At 37.5% G+C, this 24,398-nt stretch overlaps 1 protein-coding gene across 7 annotated transcripts; it reads left to right on the forward strand.

The window, feature by feature from the left end:
* Positions 1 to 1,009: 1,009 nt before the first annotated feature.
* PABPC1L (poly(A) binding protein cytoplasmic 1 like) lies at positions 1,010 to 23,293 on the forward strand. Of its 7 annotated transcripts, XM_039351304.1 has the most exons (15): positions 1,010 to 4,268; positions 6,029 to 6,222; positions 6,848 to 6,963; positions 7,517 to 7,656; positions 8,853 to 8,947; positions 9,648 to 9,785; positions 13,071 to 13,166; positions 14,659 to 14,925; positions 16,018 to 16,108; positions 16,388 to 16,516; positions 17,227 to 17,366; positions 18,220 to 18,313; positions 20,209 to 20,339; positions 22,243 to 22,331; positions 22,855 to 23,293. In XM_039351304.1, the coding sequence occupies exons 1-14, from the start codon at positions 4,076 to 4,078 to the stop codon at positions 22,324 to 22,326; spliced, it is 1,908 nt and encodes a 635-aa protein (XP_039207238.1). In that variant the 5' UTR covers positions 1,010 to 4,075; the 3' UTR covers positions 22,327 to 22,331; positions 22,855 to 23,293. The 7 variants fall into 7 exon arrangements, with proteins under 7 accessions (XP_039207238.1, XP_039207241.1, XP_039207239.1 ...); XM_039351307.1 differs by lacking the exon at positions 20,209 to 20,339; XM_039351305.1 differs by lacking the exon at positions 22,855 to 23,293 and having other exon boundaries at positions 22,243 to 22,332.
* Positions 23,294 to 24,398: the final 1,105 nt, after the last annotated feature.

The raw sequence follows: 24,398 nt of genomic DNA on the forward strand, positions 1-24,398 counted from the left end.
AGTATGTTGAAGATACTACATCTATTGCAATATCAACTAGAGAGGCAAGAAATATATAGATGCTCCTTTAGCAACCACAGCTGGGACATGCAGTTCTGTGTTAAATCACTAAGTGGAAATCACATGACTGCGACTGCTTTCCTTTTCCCTCACTCCCCACCCTTTGCTACCATGCTTGGATCTGGTATTTTTCTGTCCTCTCTTATTCTTAAAATATAGGAATACCAGAATTTTAAAAATTTCAGTGTTGTCATAAACAACATTGGCTGTAGTCAAAACAATATGCTTGAGAACAGTTTTCATGATAGACTGAACTATAAGCTAACCAAAAGGATGGAATTTAACATATCAGACAAAAATATGGATTGTTAGGCATATACCCTGCCTTTTCCCTTGGGTTCAAAGTAGCAAAGAGCATTTCCTCCTCTTAACAAAGCCCTACTGTGAGATAAAGTGGTCTCAGTGAGAACAAGTACCTCAAATCACCCAATGAGTTTCTGTGGTTGAAAAGGAACTTGATCTTGAATTTCTGAGGTCCTGCTACAATTCCTTAACCCCAAGGCTAAGAACATCCTTGGTGGAGTATCAAGAAACTCCAGATCAAGAAATTCCAGAAACTCTTACCACCAAACCCCTGCTTTTTTTTTTATGCACATGGTACATGCATGCACATAAAAGAAAACATGGCTTTAAATGCTCAGTCACCATTGCTATTGTGACATTTTGTGACAATCCCCATTCCTGAACACCTTTCTTAGAACATTGTATGATCTCAAGAAGTATACTGATAGTTCTCGACTTACAACAGTTTATTTAGTGAAGTTACAACAGCATTGAAAAAAGTGACGTATGACCCATTTTTCATACTTATGACTGTTGCAGCATGCCCATTGTCATGTGATCAAAATTGAGATGCTTGGCAACTGATTCACATTTATGACCTTTGCAGGGGTCATGTGAACCCCTTTTGCGACCTGACAAGCAAAATCAACAGGAAAGCTAGATTAATTTAACAACCGTGTTACTAATTTAACACCTGCAGTGATTCCCTTAACAACTGTGGCAAGAAAAGTCATAACATGGGGCAAAATTCCCTTAACCAATATCTTACTTAGTGACAAAAATGTTTGGCTCAGTTGTGACCGTAAGATGAGGACTACCTGTACTCAGACGTTAATAGCTCATTACTTAAGCCATTGACTTAAACCACAGATAAAAATGTAGGTGTTGAAGCTTCTTGTAAGAAGACATTAAGCTAGAATCTTGCCATAAGGCCCTTTTTTTTTCTTCATCTCTCTGCTGCTGAGAAGAACAGGCTTTTGCTCTGCTCCTGTAAGATTCATTGGAGAGAAGTAGCAGCTTGGTCAAAATGTTGGGAACAGGAACTGTCTGATGGTCACACCTGCTGCTCTGTGAGTGGAAGGGGTGGGGCTATGGGATTCTGAATACCTTATCCACATTAGAGAGCACCTGTGCCAGAGGAGAGCTTTTTGTTGGTGGTTTTCCATAGCTGTAAGTGAGTGCTTGATGGAGAGGGGTGTGGATTCAGGAATTTGAGCCCCAGCACACTCACTCAAACATCAATCCATGTTGTTAGAAGGGGAAACTAATTTTCAGAGGTAAATTGGACAGAGGTACTATAGGCAAGTGAACAGTGGTATTTTTAAACTCAAAGGTATATTGTACTGAATAGACCAAATCCACTGGAGCCCTTCTGTCCTGCAATGGACTGGTTTCTTATGACTGCCCTGCAGCCAGTAGTTGAGCTTGTATAAAATGCTTATATGTAATTAAGTTAACCATGGTTTATTCAACTAAGCTACTTTTTGGCTACACATAACCTAAGAACCATATGCTCTAACTGCATAGGTTGGGTTTAAGCAACAAGCTGTCCTAAAATGTGATAGGCTGATATGTAATCCAGTGTGTTGTGCCTACACAGGTGCTTAATGTGTCCCCTCAGCTGCACAATTCAGCTGTGTGACTTTGGCTCAACCATCTTATTATTCAGGCTAAGTGAGGTATTGAAGTTATGTTTTAGGGGCAGGAAGGACATAGAACTTGATTAGAGGTAAGGTAAGGAGTAAACATCGATCCTAAGGCACATATTTGCTTTCTTTTATTTATGTTCATTATTGAAAAATGGTTGTGGTTTCATCTACTGAAACATGTATGTGCTTTTCTTAGGTAATGATGCCAGCAGCAAAGTACCTGATCTCTATGTCTTTGAAATTGAAATAATTCTAAATGCAGAAATAATTAAAAGGGCTATGCCACCTCCCTTCCCAGTCTTTCTGAGCCATAATGGGAAGGATGTGATTGGCGGAGGCTTTTTTCAAACTCATTCCTTCCAACTATGCTGAAGTTACAATTCCCAAATTGTCTGTTATCTCTTTTGGCTATATTGGATTGAGATTTGTGGGACTAAGAATATCAGATTGAGAAAGACTAATATATGATATTAATATAACTGCTATAATTGTATAGGGGATAAACTGAAACAAACAACCATTTTAAAAAAAAGTTTGTTGAGTTCCTTCTGAATTAATTACCTAGAAATAGTGGCCATTTTAAAAATAGTTTTACATCAAATCAAAACATTTTTCCAACTTTCCACAACCTGGCTTCCTCCAGATACTTTACTAGTTTCAACTTAACCTGACCATTTGAAGGTTATTAATGAAAATTATAAAGGAGAGATGATTAAGAATTATTGGCAATGTAAATATTAGTTTATCTATTGATAATGAGAGTTTTTTTAAAAAAACCTAAAATCATTTTTACAGAGTCCAGAATCAGGGTGCTCTTATAATTTTCCTAGGAAGATTAAATACTTTTGTAGCTCTCTTTTGATGTAGTTTTGAACAATTAGGGAAATAACTGGTATTGCATTGAATCCTCTAATTAAAGAAGCATGGCATTAGTACTTTGGCCAATGTTTCCCTTAAAAACTCTTCACCATTTGTACTATATAACACCACAGAAAAAAGTCTTCAGTGAGAATTAAGCAATATGAGTGTCTAGTTTCTTATCTTCCTTCTTTAGAAGAACAAGAGAAGATATGTAAGAGTAGGTTTTATCTACATAATGATTTTTTTTGCAAATGAACCATCAATAGAATAATTGTTTGTGTTAAGTAGAGTAAGCTAAAATGGATCCTACAGAGAAGAAAATATGAGAAAGAAGTTAAACCTCCTCTTTCAGAACATTAAACTTGAGATTAGGAGTGAATATCCTGTAGAGAAAGTGAAACTTCACCAGAGTCCTAGTCTTATGACTCTGTGTACTGTCAAAGTTTATATAAGATGCTTCATATGTTATTTCTCCCATATATGCATATGCAGAAGTGTGGGAAGCAATTGTAAGACACAAAAGTGTTTAGAACTCAGTTTGAAAAAGACTGACTTTCTTCTTCCAGTATAAAATCATTTTACCAATGACTTCTTCTGAGAATAGTGTTGGATTTTGAATAACATTATCTGGCTTTGAAAATTGCTTGGCCATAAAAATTATCAACCTTGGGATACTTCAGTTTAGCAGTCTTGGGATAATAGCTTATCATGAAGTATAATGAGCTTAGTATAACCTCAGTCCATTATACTTCACTAAGAAGATAAAAAGATAAAACAGTTTCCAAAAAAGTACCAAGCAATTTTACTGCAATTTTTCTCAACCTCAGAAACGTTATGATTTGCAGACTTCAGTTCCCAGAATTCTTCATCTAGCATTTGTTTTCTGCATACAGGGAATTCCATTATTCCTCCTCCTAGTCTTATTGCAGTATAATGGGAATTATTGAAAAATGATTGGATTCTAGTTTAAGTAGACTTGAGTGTGGAGAGCTTATATATACTTTGCTTCCAATTATATATTGGAATGTAGTCCAGTCTTAATATTTTTCCCCTGATACCATGCAAATTTCTTCATTGCACTGCTGTAACATAGAGATGTTACATGGAGTGCTATCGTAGCTATTCCAACACCATGTTGTTTTTGTCTCTCAAAAGTCTACATCATGCAACTTAGTAGTAATTAGGTTCTGCTTCACTTCCAAAGTTAAACTAGATGATTGGCCATGAATGCTAGTGGCCCAGGATATCCTCTAGCCTCTCTCTATGTGGGTGACCTGCATCCAGATGTTACTGAAGCCATGTTGTTCGAGAAGTTTTCACCTGCTGGGACCATCATGTCCATCAGAGTTTGTCGAGACGTTGCCACACGACGATCTCTAGGTTATGCTTACATAAATTATCAACAGCCTGCTGATGGTAAGAACTTTCTTTGCTTGGTTTAATATTGATATTGTACAAAAATGCAATACATACTAAAATGCACTTTATTTTACTGTTTTTCCCCAAGTGGTTTATCTTTAAAAGCTTTAGATTTTCTGAGAGGATATAGTTTCCTCTTCAGTTTTATTTTCCTTTTTCAGATGGAGGAGGAATGTAATATCTTTTTCAGGGATAATAACTTTGAACTAATGTTTCATATATGCATTATGTAAATATTTCTTATTTCTCATAATTGTATTAGATAGATAGATAGATAGATAGATAGATAGATAGATAGATAGATAGATAGATAGATAGATAGATAGATAGACTTTATTGTCATTTTTTACTGTGGGCACAATGGTACACATTAAAAATGAAATTTAGTTGCTTGCTCTCAAAGTGTACACATACATAACACACATTTAAACATACTATATACAACATATGTATAGACCTATACCCTTACATATAAGTAACATATAAATATTAATCACTGTCCATCTTGAATACATAACAAAAGGAGGAAGCTTTAGAGTTCACAAGGTTAATACTGTATGGAACAAAGCTGTGATGGAATCTGGATGTTCTGCTTCGGATATCACGGAGCCTCCTCCCAGAAGGTAACAAGGAAAACAGGTCGTGAAGAGGATGTGTAGTCTCCCAGACAATCTTGCGGACCCTGCTCAAGCAACACTTACGTGCTATGTCCTGGATAGAAGGGAGGGATCTGCCAATGATCTTTTCAGCCATCCTCACTTCTCTCCGCACAGCCTTCCTGTCTGAAGCAGTGATACTTCTAAACCAGACTGTGATGCTGTGTGACAGGATGCTCTTGATCATCCCTCTGTAGAAAGTGTAAGGATAGAGGAAGAAAGATGAGCTTTTCTCATGCGACGCAGAAACTGCAGACATTGCTGTGCCCCTTCACCAGTGTCTCGCTGTTGAGTGACCAAGCCAGCCTACTTGTTAACTGCACACCCAGGAATTTGATGCTGGTAACCATCTCCAGGTGAATCATTAATGCACAGAGAAGTGTGGCTATGCCTGCCTTTTCTGAAATCGACAGTGATCTTTTTTAACTTTAACTCTTATTAACACTCAAACTTTCTTTTCCATTTTTAAAATGTGATATTTTCATTTCTCCAGCTCTTAATGGCAGTCTGTGCTCTTCTGTTAGTAACCGAAATGCCACTTGTTGATCTATTTTGCTTTGAATTTTAAAAAAATGATAAAAAATAATATTGTCTTGAGAAAGCAAGTGCTGAAACAAGGACTATCTCTTCTACTCATAATCTGCAAATGCAAATGTTATTTTTTAATGCCCAAAGTTGTCTTTATGGATTTTATTAATGGTGTCAGACATCAACAATGGTTAAAATGTAACTGTCAAAATCACTCTGAATTCATAATTTCTGACAAGGCCCTTGTTTCCCAGTAAATTAATGTCTGAAACATCAAACTGAACATAAACAATTTAAACTTTTCATCAGAAAAAAAAACATTTTGATAAAGAAGAAATGCAATGAATATGCTACAGAAGGATATATCACATGTTACTGAGTTACAACTCCATGAAAACTCGTGATTTCTTAAACCCATATTCTGTCTCTTGTTTTCAAGACTTGGAGATAATCTGTGTTGGTAATTTCGAACTATTTGAAAAGTTAGATGTTAGATGCATTGCAATTTGTATTTCCCAAGTTTGTGTTTGATTTGTTGGTAAATGAATGTGCTTTTATTTTTCCTTCTTCAAGCTGAACGGGCCTTGGACACCATGAATTTTGAAGTCATAAAAGGTCGGCCCATTCGTATCATGTGGTCCCAGCGAGATCCCGGACTCAGGAAATCAGGTGTTGGGAATATTTTCATCAAGAATCTGGATGATTCCATTGATAACAAAGCCTTATATGATACATTCTCAGCTTTTGGAAATATTCTTTCTTGCAAAGTAGGTGCAATCAATATAGTTCTCTTATTTTTTTTGTATGATGAATGTTGCATTTTCTTCTGAAGTCTGAAATATATTCGTGTGTCACTTTTTCTTACCAATGTTCAGGCTGTTATTGTTTAATGGTTTTCAATTTAATGAGACTTTCAATTATTTTGCCCTTGGGCAAAGCATCTAGATTCTGGACCATTTCCCCTCTTTCTCCCAGCATCTTTTCAGGATGGGACAAGAGATGATGTTTCTCAGCTGTTAAAATTACTAGAATGGCTCCAGAAGAGCAGCTGATTCTGAGGAACAGAATTAGATTAGATTCAACATATTGTTTCCTCTTCTCCCTGGAATTGGGAACTCTAGAACCGTATAAACTGATATCTCTCCAAATATGTTTCCATTCAGTAGCCATGTAATCTCCATCCAGCATCAACAGTACAGATTAGTTGGAGATTATGGGGCCTAAACCCAACATTCTTAGATGGCTTCAGGTTAAGTAGGTGATAGTTATTATTCTTAGATCTTGTAATAGAGAACTAGGAATATAAAAGGCAAGCAATGGATTGGTTATCCGTTCCAAGTTTTGATTTGCTTCATTTCCTTTCTGTCATCCTTCTCTTAAATATCTTGACAGGTTGTTTGTGATGAGAATGGATCTAGGGGCTACGGCTTCGTCCATTTTGAGACTCACGAGGCAGCAAACAGAGCAATTGATACAATGAATGGAATGCTGCTAAATGATAGCAAGGTGTAAGTTGAAGCCTGAGCCAATGGTGCAATAAATTTTTTTCAGTGTATTTTTTACAATGGGAATAACCTGCAATTCTAGTATAGTTTAAAGAAACAGTCATGTGTTGGTGGTAAATGTAATAAGATCCAGGTTCAGGTCTAGGATCTCCTGTTTGAATCTTTGAAACTTAGTAGATCAATTATTAGTCAGGGTCAACAGAGTGAAATCAGTTAGGTTTACCAGGCCAAATACATCAATTGGCATGAGGCGTTTTCTATATTCTGGGGTGGCTGCTGTAGTATTTTGCCTGGGAGCTTACTTTCAGGTTTGACCTTTTAGATCAGAAATAGCCCAAGGCAATAGGTAGTCCCCAAACCCCTGGATGTGGCCCCTAGATTCTCTGAACAAGTTGCCCTCAGATTTCAATTCAAAGTGTATTAAAACGGGTCTGCAATCTTGACAACTTTAAGACTTGTGACTTCAGTTCCCAGAATTCCTCAGCCACCTTAAGGATTCTGCCCTTGCAATACCCTTTTAGGAGATGGTTTCATATCTCCTATCTTGACCTTGCAGATTTGTTGGCCACTTTAAGTCCCGCCGAGAGCGTGAAGCAGAATATGGAGCCAAAGCAATGGAATTTACTAATGTCTACATCAAAAACTTTGGAGAGGACATGACTGATGAGAGGCTGCAAGAAATATTCTCAAAATTTGGTAAGGGTGGCACTTAAAAGTGTTGCTTATAAAATAAGGGTTGTGAGCATAAGTTTAGCAGCTTAGCAAAATAGCTATAGCAGTTAGACTTATATACTGCTTCACGGTGCTTTACAGCACTCTTTGAGCAGTTTACTATGTCAGCATATCCCCCCCCCCAACAGTTTGGCTTCTTATTTTACCGACTTTGGAAGGATGGAAGGCTGAGTCAACCTTGAGTTGGTCAGGATCAAACTGCTGGCGGTCGGCAGAGTTAGCTTGCAATACTGCATTCTAACCACTGTGCCACTGTGGCTTAGAATGCTGCTCCAGATTTTTTTGTGCAAAAGATACAGCCAGTAATGTGATCTAACCTACTTCCAAATAGATAAAAACATTCCATTGTGAAATAAGAATTTGAAATCATAATCTAAGCCAGTTGCATCAAGCGGAAGCCGCGTCCACCCCAGCTTCAGCAATGCAAAAAAAGTTGTGATACATCGCAACACATCACGTGACGTGGCGAGTTTGACATCCGTTATCTAAGCTATAAGGGTACAACAATTTTGCATCTGTTTTAAGGATATATTTTGGAAAGCTTTCCCCATCTGTTGCTGTTCAGATGCAGTGCTCATCAACTCCCCTAATCCTTTTGAATTTGTCTATTTTCCCTAGGGAATGAAAACTGATAACCATTATATCTGGAGGGTATAAAATTATGGCTAGCTATATTTTTACATGAAAGCTAGTTTAAAAATGGTTTCTCTTTTTAATATCAGAGTTAGAAATTCCTTCTCTATAATTATATGCAGAACACCTGACCATTTGTCTTAAGCTATCTACCAAGTGGATGCACTTGGTAACAGGAAGACGTCATTGTAAGATATATAAAATGAAAAGGATTCCTAATATTTAGAGAATAATAACTTGATTTGTATAGATAACCGTCTGATTTAAGCAACTCTAGGTCACTCAAACTGCCATGAAACAAATTTGAATTTCCTAATGCAGAATTTAAAGACATGAAAAATACCTTCCTGAAGTAAAATTCTTCTGTGAGCCACAGGTTTAAATGTAATATGGTACTTATAAAATGTGGTACTTATTGGCATGTATCCATCACTATCCATGAGTGGAGCTGAGCATCCTGTGGCTCAACACTCAATGAAAACTTCATTTCTGTAGTATTAGCCTAAAAGTTTTTGTTCTACTTCCAGGAAAGACCTTGAGTGTCAAGGTCATGATAGATAATACAGGCCGCTCAAAAGGATTTGGTTTTGTCAATTTTGAGAAGCATCAAGATGCTCGGAAGGCAAGTTGATCTTCGTTCTCAGTCTTCCTTTCTCTGTTAAAGAGTAATGGTGGGAGGAAAGTTTTGAGGAATATAACAAAAATTTAAGAGGTTTTTTTTAAAGCTAATATCTTGTCATAGGCTGAACTAGTTATCCAATTATTTCCTCGGGCTGTGGCAGGATAGCATTTCATTCTTTGGCTAGTTCAAAGCAGGACTTAATTAAAATAATAAATCCAATTAGTACGTGACTTAGAGCATTTCATTTAGTGACTGTTTGGAGTTACAACAGCACTGAAAAAAAAGTAACTTACAACTGGTCCTCACATTTATGACTGTTGCAGCATCTCTGTGGTGACATGATCAAAATTTGGGCGCTTGGCAATTGGCAAGTTTTAGGATAGTTGCAGTGTCCGAAGATCATAGAATTGTCATTTGAGATTTTCTCAAGGGCTTCTGACAAATAAGATCAATGGGAGAAGCAAGGTTCACTCAGCAACTGCATGATTCATTTAACAGCTGCAGTGATTTGCTTAACAACCATGACAAAAGTTGTAAAATGATGCACAACTCACTTAACAAGCTGCCTTGCTTATTAATGGAAATTCTGATACTAGTTGTGGCTATAGGTCAAGGACTACCTATAATGAAATGATAAAGTAGGAGGTGATTTCCTGTGAAATAAGTGTACAGCCTTGCCTGTCACCTCTTCTCACCGCAGGCTGTTGAGCACATGGATGGAAGCAAGATCAATGACCGAACAATATTTGTTGGCAGAGCCCAAAAGAGGATTGAACGACAAAATGAACTGAAGCGTAAATTTGAGCAACTCAAGCAGGAAAGAATGAGCCGATATCAGGTAATATCAGCTGAAGGCAATGTGTGGCTGGAACAGAACCATTGGATGTCTTTTAGAAATCCCAAGTTCTGTTTTTAGACTGCAAAATGCATCTCTACTAGAATGAATGAGCTGGGCAAAAGGACACAGATGAAAGAAATGGGACCAGGAGGGGAATGAGAGGAGAAAAATTGAATTAAATTGCCTTTTCTGCTAAATGATCTCAAATGTCCTGTCTATGGCTGGCAATGATTCTTCATCTTGTATTATAGTTGACTCTCATTTGATTCAGTCCCACAGTTACACATTTTATTGCGAGTTTTTTAACAGTAATTTTACAGTAATCTTCTCACACTCTGCCCCTTTCCTGTTCTGTACTGGGATCTATTGAACAGAAAGATGGATGAGATTGAGTTTAAGTGACTGTTGTTGGCTAATCCAATGTTTTGGATGTTTTCTGATGACTCTAGCAATTAAGTTCACTCTACTGTGTTGCTTTCATCCAGAAAGAGGCAGCTGGGGAATGGGGGCTGCCTGAAGGAAGAATGGACTATAGATCATTTGAAAGTTCCTGAACAGCAAGTGTGGGGTTGTTACAAAATAAGTGTAGCGATATCTCTCTTCTTTTTATGCCTTTTGGTTAATAAGCAGAGTGTCCTTTCACAAGAAAAGTTCTCAAACTGTGGACAAAACTCATTTTTGTGTATTGTCTCTATTTTAATTTGGAGCCAGTTTCCTATTCTGCATGATTCTTGCCTCATGTATAAACTCTAAGGTATATATTTTGCCCAAACAAAAACCAGAAATGTTGGCAAGATATAACTGGATCAGAAGCTAACAAATACAGTAGTTTAAAAAACTTTTTCTAGAGGCCAATTCTGTCAGGCTCATCCATATGTGAGAGGGACCTCACATTCATTTGTGAGAGGGACCTCGGAGTCCTAGTGGACAATCACCTAAATATGAGCCAGCAGTGTGCTGCAGCTGCCAAAAAGGCCAACACAGTGCTAGGCTGCATTAACAGAGGGATAGAATCAAGATCATGTGAAGTGTTTTTACAATGCCTTGGTAAGACCACACTTGGAATACTGCATCCAGTTTTGGTCACCACAATGTAAAAAAGATGCTGAGACTCTAGAAAGAGTGCAGAGAAGAGCAACAAAGATGAATAGGGGACTGGAGGCTAAAGCATATAAGGAACGGCTGCTGGAATTGAGTATGTATAGTTTAATGAAGAGAAGAACGAGGGGGGACATGATAGCAGTGTTCCAATATCTCAGGGGCTGCCACAAAGGAGAGGGAGTAAAGCTATTTTCCAAGGTGCCTGAAGGCAGGACAAGAAGCAACAGGTGGAAACTAATCAAGGAGAGAAGCAGAGAGAAGCAAACTAGAACTAAGGAGAAACTTCCTGGCAGTTAGAACAATTAACCAGTGGAACAACGTGCCTCCAGAAGTGGTGAATGCTCCAACACTGGAAGTTTTTAAGAAGAGACTGGACAGCCATTTGTCCGAAATGGTATAGGGTTTCCTGTCTGAGCAGGGGGGTGGAATAGAGTTTCCTGCCTGAGCAGGGGGTTGGACTAGATGACCTCCAAGGTCCCTTCCAACTTTACTACTACTACTACTACTACTACACTACTACTATTATTATTATTATTATTATTATTATTATTATTACTACACTACTACTATTATTATTATTATTATTATTATTATTATTATTATTATTATTATTATCATCATCATCATCATCTAGCTATATGTGGTTAATGGATACTCCTGTTTTGAAAATGTACATTCTGATAATCCCAGAAAGTGCTGAGTTGAGGTTCAAATGAAATTCCTCATATTTCTCAAATGCGGAACTTTTCAGTTAATTACTTTTTCTGATAATTAGCTCTTCCTTATCTTTGTGACATGGAAGGTATGTGTAGAATATTGTAATCCAGGAGTCAGGAGGAATTTGGGGGCTCATTTTTATAAAATATGAACATGGCTAGATGGCTTAGGACTTGGATATCTATGGATTGTCTTCAGCCAGTGGCTTCTGTCCACTCATTAAAATTGGAAAGGGTGAAGTCTTTTCAGGTCCTTTCTCTTAAGGAATGCCATCTTTAGGGACCTTAAGATCGAGTCTTCTCAGTTGCTGTCCTCCTCCTTGGGAACAGCGTTCTTCTCAAGATTAGATTTGGTCCCATTTCATTGTTTTTTCACAAACTGTTAATATTTTCCTGAAAGGGTGGTGATAGATTGATTATTAAAGGGATCATCCTGCCGTGAATTGGTTATTATACCGTATATTCCGGCGTATAAGACGACTTTTGAGAGCGATGAAACAGCCTCCGAACTCGGGGGTCGTCTTATACGCCGAGTCATAACGTTTATTTATTTATTTATTATTTCCGGCGTATAAGATGATGTTCTAGGCTGCGACTCGTGTCGATCATCTTATACTCCGGAATGACGTCTTTCCTGCGTATAAGATGATCGCACCGTCGCATGCCTAGAAGTCATCTTATATCTCCGAATAGACGTTATAACTTACATTTATTCCGGCGTATAAGATGACTTTCTATGCATGCTACTCTGTGTCGATCATTCTTATACCCGATGACGTTATTTCCGGCGTAATAAGATGATCGCACTGAGTCGCATGCCTAGAAAGTCATCTTATACGCTGGAAATGACGTCATTTCCGGCGTATAAGATGATCGATGCCGAGTCGCATGCCTAGAAAGTCGTCTTATATGCGACTCGGCGTCGATCGTCTTGCGACCCGGCGTCGAACTCGGGGGTCGTCTTATACGCCGGGTCGCCTAATACACCGGCATATACGGTAATTGATCTTCAGGGTGCTGTTATTCTGTTTTGTTGCATATCATCATTGCTATATTAATGTTGCATTGTTCCTTCTGGCTGCAAGTAGCTTTGACCCTAGAGAACAAATTCAATAAAAATAACATGTAATCTAGATTTAGGTGCTGGGTAAATGGCAAATAATAGAAGTTAGCATAGGTCAATGTTAAGTTCACTTACATAAATTTTAAAGATAATGTATAGAGGACATATACATAGACCCGGATGTCTTCTAGTTATTTTCAAGCATAACTTTTTATTTTTGATGAAGCATGACTACTTGTCTGATAAAGCTAATCCTAAACCCTAGATACTTCTCTTGATGGCAGATAAGATTCTTTCAGTCTTATGATACTGGATGATGTCACTTATATGTATGTATTCATTACAAAAGTCGTGTCTAAATATCATTTATGGTGAATGCAAAAAGCTGTACTTGTTTGCTTTCAGGGAGTAAACTTGTATGTAAAGAACTTGGATGATGGTATTGGTGATGAGCAGTTAAGAAAAGAATTCTCACCCTATGGAACCATCACAAGTGCCAAGGTCAGATTCTAATATCTGAGTATCTTTGCATATTTGATGTGGATGCTTGCTAGCTGTTCTCACCAACTGAAAATAGTACTGGGCTGTATCCTTTCAGAATGCAGTTTGAACTTGTTTCATAATTTCCTTTACCAAAACGTAGTGGAATTTTAATATGTAGGGATGCATGATATGGAAGGAATAATAATCACAGGAGCTCTCACTTGCACTGCTGTCCCTTTTTAAATTTTTTATTGATTTTTATTTATTAATATGCTTAAACCTTCCAATAACCAAAGTCGGTCTCCATGTAATTATAATTAATTACCCCCTCTATGCCTTGTATTTTCTGCAGTAATTCTGATTGCTATGTCTTTTATTTAAAATATTTTAATCTATTTTTTCTGCCTGAAAGCACAAAATACAAGTCTTGTTTTGTACAGTTGTTGAATACAGGGGGATAGCAATATGGCTTACTAATATATATATATATATATAAGATTATCTATTCTATTATCCAATAGAACCAAATTTCTGCAAATTCTCTCTCTCTCTCTCTCTCTCTCTCTCTCTCTCTCTCTCTCTCTCTCTCTGTGTGTGTGTGTGTGTGTGTGTGTGTGTGTGTAAGTCTTGAAATGCACTCTTGAAATAATAAATTAATTTAATACATTGATTACTATGTAACAGGTTGGGCACAGTATAATATGAAGCTTGTAATAAGGACCAGGGAAGGACATTTAGAATTAAATCAATTAGCGTCATTTCCCTGATATATACTGTTTCACCAGCAAGGCAGATTCTAAAGCTGATGCATATTCAAATCTGTTCTACAGTTTTGGAAAAAATCTGGGACTTCTGCTTGAAGAAAAGTGAAAAGAAATCTGTTCCATATTGTTGGATATAACTGTTAGTTTTCAATTGAAAACAAGAATTTAATTGAGAGTTTTAATATTTCCAAACTTTCTTAATTGCAACTGTTAATATAACAAAAGAATTTAATTTTTGACAGTAAAGATGCAATATCCAGTTTGTTACCATGTGCTTAGACTTTTAACTGCTCTGTTAGGATAGGACCTTGTCTGAGGTATACCACCGTGGAAGTGGTCTACACTTCATACACCTGGGATGATCTCATTGCAGTCATACCAGAAGCAGTTAGATGGTTAGCTTCCCTAGATATTGAATTGGAAAATCTATCCTATTGTGACTCTATGGTGCCACATTATGGAGATTTTATCATGGTTTTACCTTAATTTAATATTTTATCTCTTGTATTGTATTGTACACGTACACAAACGCGCTGATGCTTTATGTAAATGCGTATTTGTGTATTAGTGTTATATATCAGTGATTGCATGACCTTTGTAGATGCCATATGCTAAATAAAACAAAATTTAATTGCACTATTTGTAAGCACCATCTTGTCTGGTTTGACCGTACTGATCAGGGTGGACATTCCTGTCTGTGCTGAGAGTCATGGGCTCAATGGACTTTGTTTTAATTTTCCATTCAGGTAATGACAGATGGCGGACACAGCAAAGGTTTTGGGTTTGTATGTTTTTCTTCTCCAGAAGAAGCGACAAAGGCTGTGACTGAAATGAATGGACGCATCGTCAGCACTAAGCCTTTGTATGTTGCCCTTGCCCAACGGAAAGAGGAGCGAAAAGCCATTCTCACCAACCAATACATGCAGAGACTGGCCACCATGAGGTCCTTTTCTGGTCCTTTCCTATATTCTTTCCAACCGTCTGCAGGCTACTTCCTGTCCTCGATTCCACAGGTAAGACCAATAAGAATACCACTTCCATTAAAGATACATAAATAAAGCTAATAGCATTTGGCAGCACAGACCTCAAGGAATAGGAAAACACCTCCCTTGAGATGCATATTTTAAAATGTGCCATCAGGCATCAGAATCAAATTTATATAACTGGGGCATGTAAGTTATTAGGATGGACTACTTTTTTTTTTCAACCTGGGGACTCTATTTTGCCTTTGTGCCTGCCTGTGGGCACTACAGTGTGCCAATGATATCATGGCATCATCAGGGAGCTTCTTTTTGTTTGGGGCCCAGAGATGGGGAGTGAAATGCAGTCTCCTTAATCAAATAAAGGATTTATTTGATCCTTAAAATATTACAACAAAAAATGGGGAAAAATTGGATTTTTGGTACCATGTAACACTAAGTTAGAATTTTGTTAGTGCCTAACATCATTCTTATGGGCATTGTTTCCACAAGGTAATTATGCACTCTGTGAAGAAGTATTATTTTGGCTCTTCGAAATCTAATCAGCTTTATTTGAATGCCCTCAAATTTTAATGTTATAAGAGAAGTCTGAAAAAGAAGCTATGAATTGTTTCAAATAAGAAACAAAGTGAATTGTTGCATGTAAAGAGAGGCTTCATCATTGTTCATTCACCAAGCTTTGATTGAAATCTGTAGTCCAATACATTTGAAATTCACTAGGTTGACAACAGTTTCATATAGTCATCTCCAGCCAGGAACATTATTCAGTTACTGTATGCATATAACTGAAGCCTTGACTGGAAAATAAAAAGACAATAGCAAAACATTTTCATATTGTTGCCATGAAACCTGCCTGGATACATTAATGAGTTCATCAATCATTGGGTTAGATCTGAAAATCCCAATCTGGAGGCACCGGATTGGGAAAAAGTGCTTAGATTTATAATCCTAGTGCAGGATAGCAACAATCTATAATAATACTGGAACTACAAAAATAAAAACATCACAGAACTTATAAAATCCCCATTTTGGTTCCTTTATATGCTCAAAATGTTAATGAAGTAAAAATAAACATATTGTTCATTTATATATATTGTCATGCCACCTTCTCTTCCTTCTTCTCAGCCACAAACTAGAGCTACTTTCTACAGTCCTAGCCCAGTTGCCCCGGTCCGCCCAGCCCCTCGCTGGAACACTCAATCCTCAAGGCTTCCTTGTGAGTTGAAATGTTATTAACCAGAAAATATGTGTGAGAATGTAAGGAAATGAGGTTGCCCATGTGTGAAGTTCTTCCTTTAATGCCATGGTATAGGACTAAGAAATGTTCTTAAAATAGCAACCAAACTATGATTCACATATTATGTGGTAGCGTCCATAACTGGTAGTCTTAATTGTAAGTTCAGTAATGAGAATGAACCAGAATTCTGGTATTAACTCCTGCTATGATCTCATCCATAAATAAGGTTTCTGACTGAAGGTATTTAATTGTTGTTAGCATCCTATCATGCAGCTACGCCAATGGTAAGAGCTAATGGACCGCCTCGCCGCTTCGTTTCCAACATCAGCACTATGAGACAAGCCTCCACTCAAGTTCCCAGAGTACCCTCCACTGGCCAAAGAGTGGGTAGGTTTGGGGCTTCTGTTAGCTCATCGTCAGATGAATGCAACTTATGTATCTCAAGGGAATGGGCTTGCTTTGGTTTTTGAATCACTGACCAGAAACAGGAGGAAAATGATTCTTAAAGTTTGCACATTAAATTCTACAATGTGCTATTTATTTCTTAATATAAAACCTAAATATAAAACCTTCCTATATTCTAAGTTTTGGAAGTCTATTTCTATGTAGCATGATTGGAAAATATAGTCTGAGAATATAGTACCATGTAATATAAATCTGGATTTTGTTTTGGCTTACCGAGCAAGCCCATGGGGGTTGGCCAAAAGGAATAAGTTTACACAAAGCTAAAACAAATAAGACACATTAATATTAAGTGTAACCCAAGAAATTAAATTTATGGCTTAATTGGACTAAATGTGTTGACGGCAGACGAATGAAAATGTAACTTTTTGGGTGCCTACTTTGGACAAAATAATCACCAAGAGTTTTTATGCCCAATGTAATCTTTCTTCCTGGAGTGTCACTGGGTATATCTTTCCACTTTTGTACTATGTATCATGCATGTGAGATCTGGCAAGGATATTACAGATCTGTACCTTCCCAGGTTTGGGTGCAATGCAGAACTCTGCTATTTTAAACGTTTTTTTTAAAATAAACATGTAATGTTGTGGAACAATTAAAGCCTTTCTTCAAAAATATTTCTGGTTTTATTCCAGTCAACATTGGAACCCAGACCATTAGTGCAAGAGCATCCTCTTCTCCAACTTTCTCACATGGTATCTCGCAGTACAAGTATTCTTCAGCTGTGAGGAATGTCCATCCTTTGGGTACAGTGACATCTCTGCCAATGCAACAGGTCTCTACTCTTCCATTCTACAGTGAAAATACACACTTAGATGCAAAAGCTAACTGCTCTTAGATGGGTTATTTTTGAGATACTGAATTTGGCAAATTGTAGCAGTGATATGTAGAGCTGGGATTCTGATTTGGGAGTGGTCTTAAGCTGGATATCAGGGAGAACTCACTCACTGAGAAACCAGTGAGCCAGATCATTATCCAGTTCATGTTTGCACACTTGGTTGACCAGGTAAAGTGACCAGATTACCAATAACATTCCTTTCCCATGTTTCCCTGTAGATGGAAAAGGAGAGCACTGCACTCCTGAAATTCCTAGTGCTATTATTATACTTAAAATACAAGATTGTTCTCTTCTGCATTTGATTACACAAAAGCATATCTTCATTAAAAGACATATAGGATTGAGAGTATACTTCAAAGTACTTTCAGTATCTGTCCAGGAGTCAGAACATAGTGGGGACCTTGGAGCTACAATGATTGACAGCAGCTTTCCATCCTTTAAGACAACTCTGCTTTCAGAAATTAAGGATTAGGTCTATGGCTTTCTGTATGAAAAGGAGCTATTATACTACAACATTCCATCTTTTGATTTAACTTAAGCTACTGTATATAATGCTTATTGTATGGTGTATGGAAATCAAAGGTATTGTATTGTTTCTTCAATATGGCCAGGAGAAAAGATTCTTTCACTGGATAAGATTTGAGTTGGACAGATACTGATATTAAAGCTGCTATAGAGAAGAAAAAAAACTCTAACAAATGCATTCTTCACAGAGTGTCATCAATTGATATTAGTTGTTCAGCAGGAATGGAAGGGCTCTTCTCAGTATATTTTGTTTCTTGGGCTTTAGGCTGTAGAACCAATCATTCATATCCAGGGACAGGAGCCCTTGACCACATCCATGTTGGCTGCGGCCCCTCCTCAAGAACAGAAACAAATACTTGGTGAGTGGTGTGTATCCTCTTCTAATAGGCAGCACTGTGGACTTCCCCCTCAGCCAGAACTTTCTCAGAGAAAAAGTTATAATCAAATATTTTATGCTTTTGAGTTATCACAGTTTAGCTTAGAAAACAATGTTGCCTAAAAAAAGATGTACATCAATCAATCAGTTTTCCAGTCCAACCCCAAGCAGCTCTCCAGTCTTGTCTTTAAAAACCGCCAGTGTTGAAGCATCCATAGCTTCTGAAGACAAGCTGTTCCACTGGTTAATTGTTCTCACTGTTAGGCAGTTTCTCCTTAATTCCAGGTTGCTTCTCTCTCTGATTAGTTTCCATCCATTGTTTCTTGTCAATGGATGTACATATACTGCTCAACAACAGTACAGTTATTGGGACTGAAAACTCTATTGCTAAGCAATGTGATGTCATGTGACTGCACCAACTTATGACTACAGTTCTGGCAATTCTGGGTGCTGTCATTAACAAAATCCTTCCTGGTCGTTAAGTGCAATGTCATGTGATCACCATTTATGACTTCCTGCTGTCTTCCCCATTAACTATCCTTGTCAGAAGGCAGTTGTGAAGATTGCAAATTGAGACATGTGACCATGTAACACCACAACTATTGTAACTACAATCCAGTTGCAAGTGCTTGAATTGCAATTGACTGAAGAGATGCTGCAATGGAAGCAACTATGAGGACCAGTGAGAAAACTCATTCAGTGCCATCATAGTCACTGAATGAATGATTGTTAAGCAAAGACTCCCTGTATTATGCTAGTTCTAAATTCTGTCTGTCATAATGTTTTCTACAAATTATCTAAAGCTTTTATTTATTTATTTAGAAATTCACATGGCCGCCTATCTGATACAAGATAATCCTAGGCAACTCACAACAACATTAAAATAAAATCAGAATAAATGAAACATTAAGTTCATATATTCCAAACATAGTGCTGCAAAGTCATATACGGTAATTTTCCATGCTCTTGCATTTGCTGAGTTCATTTCTATCCTAGCCCAAAGCCTGGGTGAAGAGCCAAGTCTTTATAGTTCTCTTAAAGGTTAATACAGTGGGTAGCGTCCAAATCTTGGGGAAGCTGTTGAAATAGACTAATGGCATATGCAGTATTTTAGAAGGTTAGTTTCTTAAATGAATGCTCTACAACTCTGTATGTAGAACATGTATAGGAATAAACCAGAATAAATCAAATTGTAGTAAAAAGATCGGGAGAGATGCATCTTTTAGCTGATAAAATACTACTTCTTTTCTATTGCAAGAGATGAGAATTATTATCCAATTATCTTCACAGACTTAGCTTTCTAGTCTCACCCTGAATTATATGCTTCTGACCACCACACTGAGTCCTGGAGTCAGCATTAGTTGCTTTTTCCTCCTCTACCCCAGTGCTTCTGGACAATACAGATGCAAGAAATATGCTAAGGAAAAAATCTCGCTTCATGAGTTAGTTCAGTGTTGCCCATGTGCACTTTATAGCATTTAGAATAAAGCAAGCAAAGGAGATGAAATTGTTACAGTGAGTACTGGAGAGAAAAGAGGGAGAGGTATTGCCTTAGTAAATCTTAAACCTTGAGTTTTCCAATTTCAATCACTTGATAAACAAATGATAAAGCTTACTTCAATCAACTTCAGTTTGTAATGCCTTTATAGGCACATTGTGTAGAGGTTTTGGGGTAACAGTGCAGAAGTTGTCACCTGGGATGTTTTTGTCAACTTCCCAATGTAGCCTATACCTTCTAAGAGCCTTCCTACCTGACTTTAATCAAGATAAAGTCTACTTAGTTTTTTGAAATCAGCCTAAGTCATCTAGTGATTCCTACAGGACAGTTCTTCATGATACATTATTTTATCTTTTTTTTTTTTTTTTTGCTGTGCATAGGTGAACGTCTCTATCCTCTAATTCATGCAAGGCACCCCACTCTGGCTGGAAAGATTACAGGCATGCTGTTGGAGATAGATAATTCTGATCTGCTTCTCATGCTGGAGTCACCAGAATCCCTTCAGTCTAAGGTACTGGGATTCCATGCTTAAAAATGCCCTAATTATGCAATTCCAAATTTTTCAGGTGGAATGAACTGTCCTACTTTGTGTTAGGTTGGTCTGCATGGTTAATTTGTCTCAGTAGCATGTCTGTGGCTGTTTTTCAATTCAGTTTTTACCAAGCAGACTGATTTTCCACCTGCTTTGTTCTTTCATATCTCCTGATTATCCTTTGTGCTACTATATAAAATTGGGGTTATGTAATTGTCCTTTAAGTATTGCATGGATCCACAAATGCATATCTGTTTTAACTTTTCAATGGTGATCCATTATAATGATAGCATGAGGGAAGAACACATACCAACAGCCTAGAAATATTAACTGTATTCACTCCTACACACCTTCACTCCTATTTCAACCTTATGAACATAGGGCTACTGGAAGAGTGATAGCAAAGGTTCACCTAGTCCATTGTTCTGTCTCCTATAGTAGCCAACCAGATGCCTCTAGAAAGGATGCCATTATCAAAATAGCGCTACCAAATTTCTGAATTAGAATCTAGTGGTTGCATATACTGATAATGTATTTATTACTGGTCTGATCTATTGTAGCATGATATGGGAGTGCTACTCTGAGTATGATAAGTTCTAAGAAGGATCAGAACTATGGTCAGAAGAAAGCATGGTAGATTGTGAAAATGATAGATTTGTTTAAAAAGGCAGTGTGAAGGAACTGTGATAAGGAAGAAAATCTGTTATATATCTATATTCATGTACCTGTATTGAAGCAGGTTTGATCCTAGAAGGACAGATTGACTACAGGCAATTATTGACTTACAGCCACAATTGAGCCCAAACTTTCCATTGCTAAGCAAGGGGTTTTTAAGTGAGTTGTGTCCCATTTTCTGACTTTTTTTGCCACAGTTGTGAATCACTGCTCTTTTTAAGTGAATCATAGGTTCATTAAGTGAATCTGGCTTCCCCATTGACTTTGCTTGTCAGATGCCAGCTGGGAAAGTTACAAAATGGTGATCACATGATGCCAGGACAGTGCAATTGTCATAAATACATTCCGATGGCTAAGTGCCCAAACTTTGATAACACGATCATGGGGAAACTGCAATTGTTGTAAGTGTAAAAACTGGCCATAAGTCACCTTTTTTCAATGCCTTTATCATTCTGAATGGTCACTAAAGGAAGGGTGGTAAATCAAGGACTACCTGTACAGTAATTTAATTCATGGTCTGGCCGTAGCTTATCACTGTTCTCAGGAACATTTTTTAGTTAAAAGTACTTGGGTGCTTTATCTCTGTGCCAAGTCGCATCTGTTTTCTTCCTCCCCTTCATTAGCATGAAAGAGTTTCATGTATTTCAAAAGCTCAAGTGTGGATTAAAAACAAAACGTTGAATTTCATTGAGAAATAACAAAGTGGCTTTGAGTGGAATTGTTCTTAATTATTAGCCCCTTTTCCAATATTTTACAGCAAGACTGTTCATCAGAAGGCTTGTGAAGTTGGGTTCAATGCCAAGAATTGAGAGAGAGAGAGAGGAGAGAGAGAGAGAGAGAGAGAGCCCACAAGTAAACAGATGATCTGGACTATAAAGACATCTTCCCAGATCTGTTGAGTAGGGCCCATTTTACAAAAGTAGCAAAGGAGTTGTGTCAATATGTTATTAGAGTCTTCTCCAACTTAGGGTCTTTCAGGAGAATTGGAATTGGAGTCAATGAATTTTGGGACTGCTAATATCAAAGCATCAGCAGGGCTATGGAGAAGCATGCGCTACTGTACCAGCAAAATTCAAGTGGAGTTTTTCCTTTTAAAGGCTTTGTCCTGATGTGTGTTGGATTCTTTGGATGCAGAAACAATGATATTTCAAAGTCTGCAACTGACTGTTCTAAACTCCAATCTTGTCTTTGGCTTTGCCTTTGTTAGATCGAGGAAGCAGTAGCTGTGCTTCAAGCCCATCAGATCTCTGAAGCAACCCACAAGAGCAGTTCAATGGCATTTCTCCCCTGATGAAGGTGCGCTGAGTGAGCATTACCTGCTGAGTCTAGCTTTCCATTTCCTCAGTGTCTTGTGATTTTGCAAAGTCAATATTCTGTTTCAGTGGCCTTCCCCTTCCTCACTTATAAGCATTACTTTCCATTGCATAGAACACTTTAGCACAGGGTCAATCACTGCAATTTTAAAACGCATGGACTTCATTCCCAGAATGCTAGGAGCTGATGTCCACACATTTTAAAGCTGATAACACTGAGAAAAACAGCTTTAGCAGGAAATGTATGTTAATAGTATAAAAGATTTAAAATGCACAAGGAATGCAGGAAGGCCCATCTAGGAGGACAGGTTTAATTTACAATTGAGGAATTGGATGCAAATGCTCACTTTCACATTGAAATGAAAGAACTATTGATTTAAAAAGAAGTTGTTGCTGAGGCTGTGAAGCTGGGAAAAAAAGCTCTTGAAAATCTGTTAACCAGCAGCATTTGTTAAAAAAAAAATTGACCTTGGCTTCTCCAATTAAAACTGAATGTGTCATTGCAGGAAAAAAAAGAAAATGGACAGTCCCCACTGAAGAGAGGAAAAACCTTCATGCTACCAGAGATTTTGTTAATATCTCTTTAAACTAGTTGTTCATGCAAAAATCTAGCCCGATTTGAATTGTTTTCTTTTTTTTGCACTGAATAGCTGTTAAAGTAACTTTTCCCATATGTAATCCTGGTAAGCCTGGTATATATGACAATGATGCAGTAGGAAGATAAAAATGGAACAAAATTATACTCTTTATGTTATTTTTTGCAAATTTATTTTTCAATCCTGGTTCTTTTTTTTGTAATCTTAAACTTGAGAGCCTGTACCAGTATTTTATTTATTCCTGCTGTTGACTTGATAAAAATAGCTGAAACTTCACTTCACCAACCTATGTCTCCTTTTTTAGATGCTACTCTTCACATTTACTGTAAAAATGGCAGAAACAACCAAATTTTTTGTTTGTGGGTGGATTCTAAACTTTCCAAATGCTTATTTTTGGATTTATTTTATTCAGTTTATATGACTGTCCACTTGCAAGCAATTCTGGCCACGAACAACACAGAAATCAGCAAAGGAATATAAATAATAAAAATCCAAGGAAAAAATACCATTAAAAAGCACACAGATCTGTCGCACCAAAATCAAAATTTATTAGGACTGGAATTGCTATTGCTAAGTGTGATATCAACAACCATTATCAGTTAGCAATGGCAGTTTTGGCAGGCCTGGTTGCCATTGTTTAGTGACAACCATGTGGCTCCGTAAGTAAGGCCCTTACGACTGTGACTTCCAGGTTCCTGCTGGCTTCGCCACTGACTTTTGTTTGTGGAAGCTGTCAGGAAACATCAGAAATTTTGACATTAAATTTGCAATTCGCTGTGGTGGCCAATACTACAAGGACCTTCATAAGTACCATTCATGCTGCCCACGCTGTTGTAACTTTGAACAGCTGAATCTGAGAACTGCCTATATTAACCCTCTGATGGCTCATGGAACATCCTGACCTGCTGACTGTGGGAAGAACTAGAGGTTTTTTTTGGGGGGGGGGACTTTCTAAAATCTGGCAGGGTTGGAACCATCTGGATCTCTGAGTGGATAATGTTCTATTTAATAGGAACTACAATAGTTCAAGCTTTCTGCCACTGTTAAATAGATGGGACCTGGAATATGCCAAACCTTTTGATATTCTTGGATGAGCAGAGAAAGGAAGATAAGACAATTCTTCGAATATCCTAGCCTTGTGCCATAAAGGGCTTTGTACACAGTAACCTACCCTTTGAATAATAGAAGTATACCAATAATCACTGCAACTTATGCGGGGGTGATATTATATGTGTGTAGTTAGGTGTACCCATAACTGCTGAATTCTGGATCATATGTAGCTTCTGAGTCGCCTTCAAGGAAGCCCATCTAGAACATGGTCTATTAATCCAGACAAGTAACTGTGAGTAGGCTTCCTAATCCAGGAGCTGGTTTAGGATATTTTGACTGACTTGCCTGTTGAGGGTGACCAAAAAAGGAAATTGAGGTTTTATATATATGCAAGATAATAGTTT

This window comes from Crotalus tigris, unplaced genomic scaffold (assembly GCF_016545835.1).
Source record: "Crotalus tigris isolate CLP2741 ecotype Arizona unplaced genomic scaffold, ASM1654583v1 scf7180000018371.15429387391:27106975, whole genome shotgun sequence".
NCBI classification, from domain to species: domain Eukaryota; kingdom Metazoa; phylum Chordata; class Lepidosauria; order Squamata; family Viperidae; genus Crotalus; species Crotalus tigris.